A 12,206-nucleotide genomic window follows, 5' to 3' on the forward strand; every position below is an offset into this window, starting at 1 on the left:
GTTTCCCTTACGAGGTAACACCCATCACTCTCATACACACATAATTACAGTGCCCGATACTTTGAAACAAACATTTCAAAAAGGTATGACATTTAAAGTGTGAAAATACCCAGGAGGCTGGTATTAGAGCATGACATAATTTCTTTCTCTCTCACCCGTCGTGACACAGTGGCATTGCTGCGTTCTTTCAGCTGAGGGTCGGTGGGCAGATTGTTCCACATGATATACGGAGTGTCGTATTTGTCTCTGAGTTTTGGGCAGCTCTTAAACAGAAAGTCTATAATAAAGAACTTGATGCCCACGTAAAGCCCTGCCAGAGAAAAGACACACACCATGAGAATTATAAAACAACTACAACTTTAGACTGCTGGATTTCAGCACAAAACAACTTTGTAGATTTCAATATATTTAATAATTCAACTTTCATTTTATGGACCATGATGGAAGCACACTTAATTTACCAGAATCCTCTAGTTTGCTAGACAAAATTACACAAAATTTCTTAAACTCCCTGACATTTTACAAATGCACACAACCATTCAAAAGTATGTATGTATTTAAAATAAGTAAAAACAGTATTATTGTGAAATATGATCACAATTTCAAATCTGTTTTCTATTTTAATATAGTTTTAAAATATAGTTTGTAATTTATTTCTGTGATGGTAAAGCAGAATTTTCAGCATCACAACTCCAGTCTTCAGTGTCACATGATTCATCAGAAATCATTCTAATATGCTGATTTGGGAAATAATTCTAATATGCTGATTTGGTGCTCAAGATACATTAATTATTATCAATGTTGTAAATGATTGTGCTACTTACATTTTGAAAACTGTGATACATTTTTATTTTCAGGATGCTTTGATGAATACAAGTTAAAACAGTATTTATTTAACTAGATTTTTTTGTAACAATGTATACATCTTTCACTTTTCACATCACTTTTGGTTAAAAAAAAATACTTCCATGCTGAATTGAAGTATTAACTTAAAAAAAAGAACTGTAGTGTACTTCGTTGCTAATTGTCTCTTGCTAACTATGTTCAGATGTTAACATGTTTGCACTGTTATTGCACACAAATTATAAACCCAATTCATGGTCACAATTCATACAGAGCACAATTCAATGAACTTCCTCTGAGGAAGGATTTGATCTTTAATATACCCATTCAGTACCGCTACACAACAGACATGTCTATGTTTGATATAAAAAGCAACACTAAGCCATTTAGAATGACAGCGTTTTGTTTGTATGTGAATGTTATTAGTGCGTATGGGGTGTTTATGTACATGTAAGGAGTTATGAGTAATGATTCTCACCGATCATGAAACCCATCAGCTTGTAGGGAAGGACACAAGAGGAGATGAAGGCCACCCACAGAGCGATGTACAATTTCTGAGTGATCTCAGGCTGAACCCACATGAACAAACTGGTGTATACATACGCACACAAACATCCACCCATAACACATACAAACACGGAGAAACATTCATTAGTTTACAGTACAGAGCCCTTACATTTCAATGCTCCCACAAAACTTTTTGCACCCTGCTGAGAAACTTTGCATTTTCTTCCCATCGCATATTATTTTCATCGGCAGTTTTTCGTTTGCTCTCAAAAATGTTACATTCGAGTTTGAAACATACAAGTTTTTTGAGTGAACACAAAATCATTGAAATATAATTTGTCCTCTGATCTCATATTAGTTAAAAGAGCTACTTACTTTTTGATTTTCTCCAAAACATCTGCCATCTTACCAAAAAGATTCTGTAGAAACATTAATTTCTTATGTCGGTCAAAAAGAACAATACGCAAAATTAAATTTGAGACATGAATCCATAAAATTTCAAATCACAACAGAAATTAAACAAAAAAGAACAATTATTTATTATGACTATATTTCAGGTTATACAATAAAAGTCCTCAAAAACTATTAAATAATATGAATGGAAGAATGTGAATTAAGTGATGACCAAAAAATATAAAACAACAAATCTTTGTCTAGATCACAGACTCTGCTCATACAGGTCTGATCACAGCTCATGTACATTTTGCATTCTTCAAATAACTTCATGAGGTGTATCCTGGGTTACTTTTTAAATAATATTAAAGAAATGTCCATGTATGCTTAACAGTTGTTGGCTGCTTATCTTTCACTATCAGGTAAAAAAAAAAATTGTTTTGTAAAGAAATGCATACATAATAGCAAAAGGATTTAGATCAAAAAGTTTTTCGGACAGGAGAAACAGTAAAGTGTGCCCAAATTCTTGACAAATAGTGTAAATACAATGGACAGGTTTTTATTCAAATTAAAGTATAATAATTAAAGTGTAAAGTTACCTGTGCTTTTTGTGCAACATCGAGAACCAACTGAAACTTTTCAGACACAGTTAGATCTTCCTTTGAAGGTTCCTGGAAGAAGGGGAAAAAAATTAAATATGCACAACATAAAAAAGTGACTGACAAATATTAACCAGGAAGAACATTCCTACCACAGGTTCAGAAACTTCAGGCACAATACTCCACTGAATTCTCCATCCTCTATAGAAAAAAAAACTATTAAATCAGTTTCTGATCCATTTATGTTTCTATATATATATATATAAGAAAATACATACTGTATGTATGTGTACAAAATATATGTTTATTCTGTTGTAATATACAGGTATGGCATTAATACATGTACTGTATATGTACAGTGATAATGACTGTCTGAGTGTACATTTTTTTTTTTATCAAATATGCTAACATGAGTACTGATCTTGTGGTAGTGTATTCATTCTTATGACTGGAAATTTCAGCCAATATACAACAACAACTAGAAATTTGTTAAATCTAGGTAACATTTTAAATTTAACCCATTTTCAATGAGATACTAGTAAAAAAAAGGAAACATTGTCTTACCTGGCTATGAGGTAGTTCAATGACAACCTCAGAATGGCTAAGAATAGAAACAAAGGAATAGCCCAGCCATGCCATGCTGCATTCATATAAATCTGTGACAGAAGACAAAAACACAACACATATTACGTTGCTGTCCCAAGAAGGGGTATTATCGGGTACAAAAACTATGAAAAACATCTTGGTTAAGTGAAGCTGAAATAAATCTTACAAATATAAATATTAGATTAAAAACAAAAATTAGAAATTTTGCTTTGGCAATTAATGAAACCTTTTTAGTAATATTAAAGTAATCTTAAAATTAATGGAAAATGAAAACTGACAATATAAAAATTAAAACATTTAATATATTTATAGAAACTATAGTAGTATATAAATAAATAACGGTAAAATAACACTCGTCCAACGTTATTACATTTTAATGAGCAAGTAAATAGATTTTATAATTATAATTGCTTAATTTTGTGGTAAAAATTACAGGAGCAATTATGTGTCACTCTCCCGACTATAAATTATATATAACTAGCATATATGTGTCACGGTGTTGCCTACTGTGTCGGTGTGAGGAGCGAAGGAGACGTAGGAGAATTCAACAGTCTTTATTTACCACATGGAACACACACATAGGAACGAGGATTGACGATCGAGACAGCACAGCAAACTCAAAACTGGAAACACTATAAATACACAGGATTTGACGAGAAACACCTGGGATCAATTAACATAATTGCACATGAGGGAAAACGGGTCATGGAAAGCACGTGGGGAGCAAAACACAAAACTCGGAACAGAGTCTGACATTACTCCCCCCTCCCAGAAGGCGCGTCCCGTGCAGTAACAATTCCACCAGGGAGGGGGGGGTGGGTGCTCTGGAGGCCTCTCAGGACAGGCATACAGGGACGGACGGCCTCCAGGGCGGTACCTGTTCCCGGACCCATGGCGGAGTAGGCAGACTAGAAAGCCATGGCGGAGCAGGCAGTTCAGGAGGCCACGGCGGAGCAGGGAACTCAGGAGTCCATGGCGGAGCAGACAGTTCAGAAGGCCATGGTGGAGCAGGGCCACTCGGCCCGGCCTCTACAGCTGGGAACTCAGGACACCATGGCTGGACAGCCTCCGTGGCCTTGGCCTCGTCACTCGGCCCAACCACTACGGATGGACCCATACTACCCCCCCTCCCTCCCAAAAAAAAATCCTTGGGGAGAATATAGACTTTAGAGGCCCTCCGTAGGCCTAACTCGGGAACTGTCCCTGGACTTGACGTGGGGACTGGAGCCCTCTTTGGGCTGGACAAGGGGACTGGAGCCCTCCTTGGGTTAAATTCGGGGACTGGATCCCTCACTGGGCCAAACTCGGGCACAGGAGCCCTCACTGGGCTAAACTCGGGGACAGGGGCCCTCACTGGGCTAAACTCAGGGACTGGGGCCCTCTCTGGGCTAGACTCGGGGACTGGAGCCTTCTCTGGACAAACTCGGGCACTGGGACCCTCTCTGGGCTAAATCTCTCGACTCTGGTCAGGGGATAGAGCTGATACTGGAGTGAACTCAGGGGCTGGAGCCGACACTGGAGCAAGCTCTGGGGGTGCTCTCGGGCAAGGAAGAGGGCCGTGAGCCATTATTTTCTCCTCATCCACCTCTTTTTGTTACGGGTGAATAGGGCATCCAGTGGTCACGACGTCGTGGCGGCCGGCAGGCTTGACTGATGAACGGCCGGCAGACTTGACTTAGCCAGGAGCATTCACTGGGCTAAACTCGGGAACAGGAGCTCTCTGTGGGCTAAACTCGTGAACAGGAGCCCTCCGTGGGCTGGATTCAGGGGCTGGAGTCGACCTCCTTAAATTCCCCTTTAGGTTCGGGGTGAAAGGCATGGTCGGCAGGCTTGACTGAGGAACAGCCGGCGGACTGGAGAGAGCCACGGCTGGTGGGCTTGTGAATGCCGTGGCCGGCGGGCTTGACTGAGGAACAGCCGGCGGGCTTGACAGCAGAGATTCCGGTGGGCTTGAGCGAGCGGAGGCCCGTGAACTTAACTTGAACTTGGATCTCTACGGGTTAGGAAAATAAATTGAGCTGCGATTTCCATGATCGCGTGGGGGAGCAAAAACGGGAAAACAAAAGACTTTTCAAAACACGAAAACAAAACGGGAAGAAGGGGCACCGCTTACTTTCAGTTACGGTGCTATTTTCTGTCACGGTGTTGCCTACTGTGTCGGAGCGAGGAGCAAAGGAGACGTAGGAGAATTCAACAGTCTTTATTTACCACAAGGAGCACACACGTAGGAACGAGGATTGACGATCAAGACAGCACAGCGAAATCAAAACAGGAAACATAAATACACAGGACTTGACGAGAAACACCTGGGATCAATAAACATAATTGCACATGAGGTAAAATCTACATAAGCCATATGAAAGAGGCAATAATTTACCAAAAGAAGGAGGCCAGCTTTTCAAAAGATTTTAGGCAACATTTAGGCGATCACATATAACAACAGTACTTTTCATGTATAATTTACCTTAGACGTGTTGAGAAATGTAAAAATATTTGTGTTGTAATGCCATCTAAATGTGGCATATTAAGTCTAAGAAAAACATAATTTGATAGAACCGGAAGGGAACATATGTTAGGACATATCCAAGAACCGGAAGGGAACATACAGGTGCATCTCAATAAATTATAATCCTACATAAGCCATATGAAAGAGGCAATAATTTACCAAAAGAAGGAGGCCAGCTTTTCAAAAGATTTTTAGGCAACATTTAGGCGATCACATATAACAACAGTACTTTTCATGTATAATTTACCTTAGACGTGTTGAGAAATGTAAACATATTTGTGTTGTAATGCCATCTAAATGTGGCATATTAAGTCTAAGAAAAACATAATTTGATAGAACCGGAAGGGAACATATGTTAGGACATATGCAAGAACCGGAAGGGAACATACAGGTGCATCTCAATAAATTATAATGTCGTGGAAAAGTTCATTTATTTCAGTAATTCAACTCAAATTGTGAAACTCGTGTATTAAATAAATTCAATGCACACAGACTGAAGTAGTTTAAGTCTTTGGTTCTTTTAATTGTGATGATTTTGGCTCACATTTAACAAAAACCCACCAAATCTCAACAAATTAGAATATGGTGACATGCCAACCAGCTAATCAACTCAAAACACCTGCAAAGGTTTCCTGAGCCTTCAAAATGGTCTCTCAGTTTGGTTCACTAGGCTACACAATCATGGGGAAGACTGCTGATCTGACAGTTGTCCAGAAGACAATCATTGACACTCTTCACAAGGAGGGTAAGCCACAAACATTCATTGCCAAAGAAGCTGGCTGTTCACAGAGTGCTGTATCCAAGCATGTTAACAGAAAGTTGAGTGAAAGGAAAAAAAAAGAACCAAAGACTTAAACTACTTCAGTCTGTGTGCACTGAATTTATTTAATACACGACTTTCACAATTTGAGTTGAATTACTGAAATAAATGAACTTTTCCACGACATTCTAATTTATTGAGATGCACCTGTATGTTAGGACATATGCAAACTTTTATTTTGAAAGGCAAATTAATTTTCTGGTGAAAAAAGCTTAATGTTATGTCAGTTTCCGTCCTGCCCCTTTTGAAGATCTCTTCTCTGCCACTAAACTTGGCTTATTCTGACTAAAAGCATCCTGGCCACAGGGGGGCAGATGTTTACTAGACAGAAAAGGATCTCTGGGACATAGTATTGGAGCAGAGTATTTAAATTTTCACACGAATTACATGAAGAATGAATTCCACAGGTGATTTTTCTTCACTGACCTTTTAGCACTTAGTGGCTCCTCAGCCTCAACCGTGTTCTCCTCAGGCTGGAAGCGAAAATCCTCTATATAAACCCCGAACCGATCATACAGCCAGCTCTGCAGCCGCGAACACACCGTCTCTTTCTGCTGTTTGTCTACAGAGAGAGTTTAGAGATATATTTGATTTAGAGACCAAAACCAAATCTCAATTAATATGAATCTTGCAGTGTGGGTGTACTGAGAAAGAGAGGAAAATGAGATGATTAAAAAAAACACAGCTCTCCTGAACTTCAGACGGCATTGCTTAAACTTTTTAACCTGATTCTGAGTTCGGTGTTTTTCCTGAGGTCTGGAACACAGGACTCATCTCTCCTATCTTTAAAAGTGGAGACAAAACAGATCCTAAGAACTACAGAGGGATCTGTGTAACCAGTAATTTGGGGAAAAAGTATTATAAGAGTATATATAGTCATTTTTCTTAAAGCAGCACAGTATCATCAGCAAATCTCCAATTTTTTTCCTCCCTAAACATCGAACCACTGACCACTATCACACACTACACACAATAATAATATATATGTATGTACATTTGTTTGTATTTATTTTGCTATGTACAGTTTGCTATATACTTTGTCAATATGTACCTAAGTATGTCATGCCAATTAAATGAATCAAGAGAGGAGGGGGGTGGGGGGGGATGTGCTCTACATTCTCATTTCCTGCCTTAAACAAAAGGGGTTGGTCTGGCCTAGATGGTCTACAAATTTAGACAAGTGCCTAAAATAACAGCTGAATGCTTCCAGAAGCAGAAATTTCAGTCACAAATCTAAGCCACAAACCAGCCAGAAAATCCAAAACCTCAACACAGGATTAGAGGCACAATTACCACTTGAACCCACATGACTGACAGACAAATAGAGAAGGTGAAAATTACGAAATCCTGTTAGAAATTAGGAGATTTGGTTGAGTCCATTTGAATTTGTCACCCTGAAATTTCACAGTCCCACTAGGATTGTGTTTTTAGGAAAATTACTTTTTTTTTCTGGTAGTAGGCAAATTTCCAGAATTTTTCATTATTATTTATTTTTAATAGGGGTACCACATTTACAGTACCATATTATGTGTGACACATTGATAACATTGATATGCAGTGTTGGGGAAAGTTACTTTTAAAAGTAATGCATTACAATATTGCGTTACTCCATAAAAAAAGTAACTAATTACGTTACTTAGTTACTTTTTATGGAAAGTAATGCGTTACGTTACATTGTGAGTGAGATGAATTAATGCATATTAATTTTTATTTTAGAACTACAGTAACATCTTCTGATTTCTCTCAACATGGGGACAGGAGAGCTGTCAAACAATAAATTGGAAAAAAAGTAACTTGCATTACTTATTTGAAAAAGTAACTCAGATATTCTCTTGTAAATTAAAAAGTAATGCGTTACTTTACTAGTTACTTGAAAAAAGTCATCTGATTACGTAACTCGCGTTACTTGTAATGCGTGTACCCCCAACACTGTTGATATGACAAAATGTAGTAATTTAAAAAAATAAAATAAATTTAAATAAGAAAAAAAATCTTATTTATGGAATTGTGAAAAACTGGCGAGAATGCTAATCTCAAACTGAATTTGGTCTGAAATAATTTAAAATAGTCTCCCCAGCTTTTCACGATTCCATAAATATATGTGAAATTATTTAAATAAAAGCTTTCTGTGATTAGTATAAAAATTGACAGCACACACATATTGGGTAAAGTAGAACATTTTCAGTAAACTATTTTTTTGTTGATACTTTTCAGCATTAAAAAAAAATAACAACAGTTCATAGCAGTTCAGATACAATTCTGCCTTAAAATGTACTATGAAGAATTGATCAAAAAATTGTGAGGTGTAGAAGTATAGTCATCTAAAAATGTTTTGTTCCTTTTGATGCATAATATCATTTAAATATACACATGTGTATTTTATTCACATATCTTTATTTCTTATAATCTCTGTGTGTTGTTGTTGTTGTCTCAGTGCACTGGAAGCTTCTGTCACCAGAACTAATTCCTTGTATGTGCAAACATACTTGGCAACAAAGCTCTTTCTGATTCTGATTCTGATAACATTGAGGGTTGTATTACCTGTGCCGTTAGCTGCAGGTGGCTGCTGCTTCTGTGGAGGCTGAGGTGGAGAATCTTCACACCTTCACCAGGAAACACAAACTACATTAACTTTCAATTCAATTCAAACTTTTATTCAGACCTCATCAACACGTTGATCTTCTACACATATTTGCAGATTAACTATCAGAAACTTCTCCTCAATGTAGCTCAGCCTGTGCAAGCCTAAAATGTGCTGGAAATCAAATCTGAATCAATTAAATGTTGAAATGGCATCAGTGGAAAGAACACTCTGCACTGACATATTGCTGTGCACAACTCTACGTATAGACATCGACTTCCTGCTGAAGGATCATGGGGGGTGGGATGTAGTGGCTATTTTTATAGCTCAGTGTGAGGCGTGGACAGCCCACTGTGGTCAGTTCTAGCGTGACAGCCAGAGAGAGTACAGGACCAGATCATTGAACACTGCAAACATGCATCAATTTATCACAGACTATAGAAGGAAACTATTAAACTGTGCTATGCTACAGTAAAAGTTTTCTCCAAAACTTAATTCAACTTGTGATTTCTACTCAAAACTTTCTGCATTTCAGGTCTTTTTAATGCTTTTCTGTAGACTTGATTTTGTGCATTTTTTTATTATTTTTCACCTGGTCTTCAGCACATCACCCATCTTCTGTTCCAGGTCAAGTCTTCTGCTGCGTTCTCTCTCCAACTCCTGCTTAAGGGTCTCCACATTCGTTTCTTCTCGGAGCTTCCGCAGTTCCTCCTCTGAAAAAAAAAATGCCCCAATTTAAACTTCCACACAATTTAATAAACCTTCTATAATGAAGACATTACAAAAAAAATTATGATCTAGTCCATGACAAGTGTTATTATAAACATTTCTTAACTTTCATAAATGTTTTTTGACATATATACCAGTAATACCATGATATACTTTTCTAGATGTACCATGTAAATAGTTTAGTGACTTGTCTTAATTTGAATTTCTTTGAATTCTTAGTGATTTTTATTTATTTGGCACAATAATATGGTAATCATTTAGTATCACATTATACTGTATACCACCACCTAATACATAATGATTTATAATGCTACAGAAAATAAATACTACTACTACTACAAATAATAATAATAATAATAAATTTTAATGGAAAAATGCTTTGTAAAATCCTGTCCATTGGTTGTTCATTGTACGGTACCTTACAATGGCAAAAATTATATAATTTTTACTGTAAATTGTTAGAAAACAAAAAGTTAGCTAGTGAAGGAAAAGTTAGTTTAAAAAAACAACTAATAATTTACAGAGAAAATGTATATTTATGTGTAACTAACAAGCCAATACATATATTTATATAAAATACATATAATACATATAAAATATTTTAACAATATTCTACTCTAGAAGTGCAAGTATGAATCTGAATCGCATTATGATTCCTTGGGAATACCTGTATATTGTATAGTGGTATGCTTGATTCTGACAAAAAAAAAAAAAAATACTATATATATATATATATATATATATATATATAAACCATTAATGCCCATTCACCCTGGAAGCCAATTGCCTACAATGTGCCACATTGATGTCTCTTGTATCACTTCACACTCTCTTTTGATATCTCGTGTGATAAAAGGGCTCAAATCAATATGTAATGTCCATTCATTTACTTTTGATATTTAGTAAGTACATTTGTTATAAACAGGATTATTCGCACTCATTCAGCCATTACTACAAAATAAACTCCTTCTGGGTGACACAAAATGCTTCAGCTTCACATAGGGGGCAATTTGACATTGCTTTTCTCAGTATCTCTCCACTCATCTGTTTGGAAATTTTCAGTAGTCTAATGCACCGCTGTGAGCCTGCAGCTATGTTCTCTACACAGTCTTTGTTCCCAGCTAAGCGTTATAAATATTTGAGTGCTAATATGAGCTTCTACATACAGAGCTAATACAGAGCGTCATAAAGGAGAATAAGGTTTGAATGACCATCAGCGCTCTCTAGTACCTGAACCCTGAGTTCAGAGTGATGCCATTAGTGGAAGTGCTTCTGTCTGACAGATGGTTTCAGATGAGATGAACGCTGTCAATTGTACAGAGGAACATCACTAAGCAGTCAGTCAATTAATCTATAGCAATGTTTCTATTAACAGCATTTAGATTTTCACAAGCCTGGGATGCCTAAATATAGATTCTAACTAGATTAAAAAAGGCCTGGGATCCTAAGATAGCACCCAACCCTTGTTAGTGCTAGTGTTAGATAACATAAGCATCACTATTACTATTGAGTTACAGCAAACTTAGTGTTGAACTGTGGCACGTAATGTTTGTTCTGCATATGTGAACAATATCTCAAATCATGTGTACAATTACTTTTCTAAACAATCTGACCAGCAGTTTTCACCTTGTTGATGATACAATGGTTAAGAATCACTAAAACTTAAGTATATTTCACTTTTGATGCGAACATAGAACATAGATGCGAACATAGAACATTGTGCCTACATAGGAATGTGTAGCCTTTCAAAATATACTTAATATTTAGCAAGCACTAACACAGGTGACTATGCACACTAGAAAGTTTCATCATTGTCTGGCGTCTGTGCTATTTCTCTCTAGAAGTTATGAGCAATTAAAAAAATGTCTTTATACTCATTTAAACCAAAGTCCCTTTAAGACAAGTCATTTAACTCTTTGAAATGACTCTTGGGGCATAAAAGTGCAGCTCCTATCTCTTTGAATGGGTTAACATCATATTCTCCAAAACCGTTTGCCAAGCTTACAATTAAATTTCATATTTGAAATCACCAATGAAATATGACAACAACTGTCTCATAAATGTTGTTTCTTTTGCTCAAATAGAGTTAAAAAAGCGTATTATTCAGTCTAGACCAGCCAGTGCTTGTGCGCAGTCCTAAGCGTGCAACTCAGAATGCTGACTGTTTCTATTGCAAACGGGACTTCTAACGGCAGCTGAAGTGACGCAATAATTTTACAGATTAGCAATTGGCTCTTTTACTCAGAAAGCGAGGCTTCCTTCCATGGAGCGGCCATATGGAGCGTTGTATTTTTCCCCATTTAAAACTATATGAGTGACACATCTTGGGTATTCTAGTCTTCGTTTAAACTAAATATGTTGTGGTCAAAAGTACAAACCCAATTCCAAAAAAGTTGGGGCACTGTACAAATTGTGAGTAAAAAAAGAATGGAATAATTTACAAATCTCATAAATTTATACTTTATTCACAATAGAATATAGATAACATATCAAATGTTGAAAGTGAGACATTTTGAAATGTCATGCCAAATATTGGCTCATTTTGGATTTCCTGAGAGCTACACATTCCAAAAAAGTTGGGACAGGTAGCAATAAGAGGCCGGAAAAGTTAAATGTACATAT

General features: G+C 36.8%; 1 protein-coding gene across 1 annotated transcript in view; it reads right to left on the reverse strand.

The window, feature by feature from the left end:
* The window catches only part of gramd4a (GRAM domain containing 4a), a 78,503-nt gene that overhangs the window by 13,909 nt on the left and 52,388 nt on the right, over positions 1 to 12,206 (reverse strand). The window contains exons 4-13 of the mRNA XM_016291802.1: positions 9,448 to 9,568; positions 8,816 to 8,877; positions 6,701 to 6,836; positions 6,514 to 6,595; positions 2,907 to 3,010; positions 2,495 to 2,543; positions 2,343 to 2,414; positions 1,726 to 1,769; positions 1,322 to 1,431; positions 156 to 310 (exon numbers count right to left, since the gene is read on the reverse strand). Of these exons, the coding sequence (XP_016147288.1) occupies positions 156 to 310; positions 1,322 to 1,431; positions 1,726 to 1,769; positions 2,343 to 2,414; positions 2,495 to 2,543; positions 2,907 to 3,010; positions 6,514 to 6,595; positions 6,701 to 6,836; positions 8,816 to 8,877; positions 9,448 to 9,568 (935 nt within the window). The remainder of the gene's footprint in view (positions 1 to 155; positions 311 to 1,321; positions 1,432 to 1,725; positions 1,770 to 2,342; positions 2,415 to 2,494; positions 2,544 to 2,906; positions 3,011 to 6,513; positions 6,596 to 6,700; positions 6,837 to 8,815; positions 8,878 to 9,447; positions 9,569 to 12,206) is intronic.

The sequence above is a fragment of the Sinocyclocheilus grahami genome, unplaced genomic scaffold (genome assembly GCF_001515645.1).
Source record: "Sinocyclocheilus grahami isolate Dianchi unplaced genomic scaffold, SAMN03320097.WGS_v1.1 scaffold276.1, whole genome shotgun sequence".
Lineage (NCBI taxonomy): Eukaryota > Metazoa > Chordata > Actinopteri > Cypriniformes > Cyprinidae > Sinocyclocheilus > Sinocyclocheilus grahami.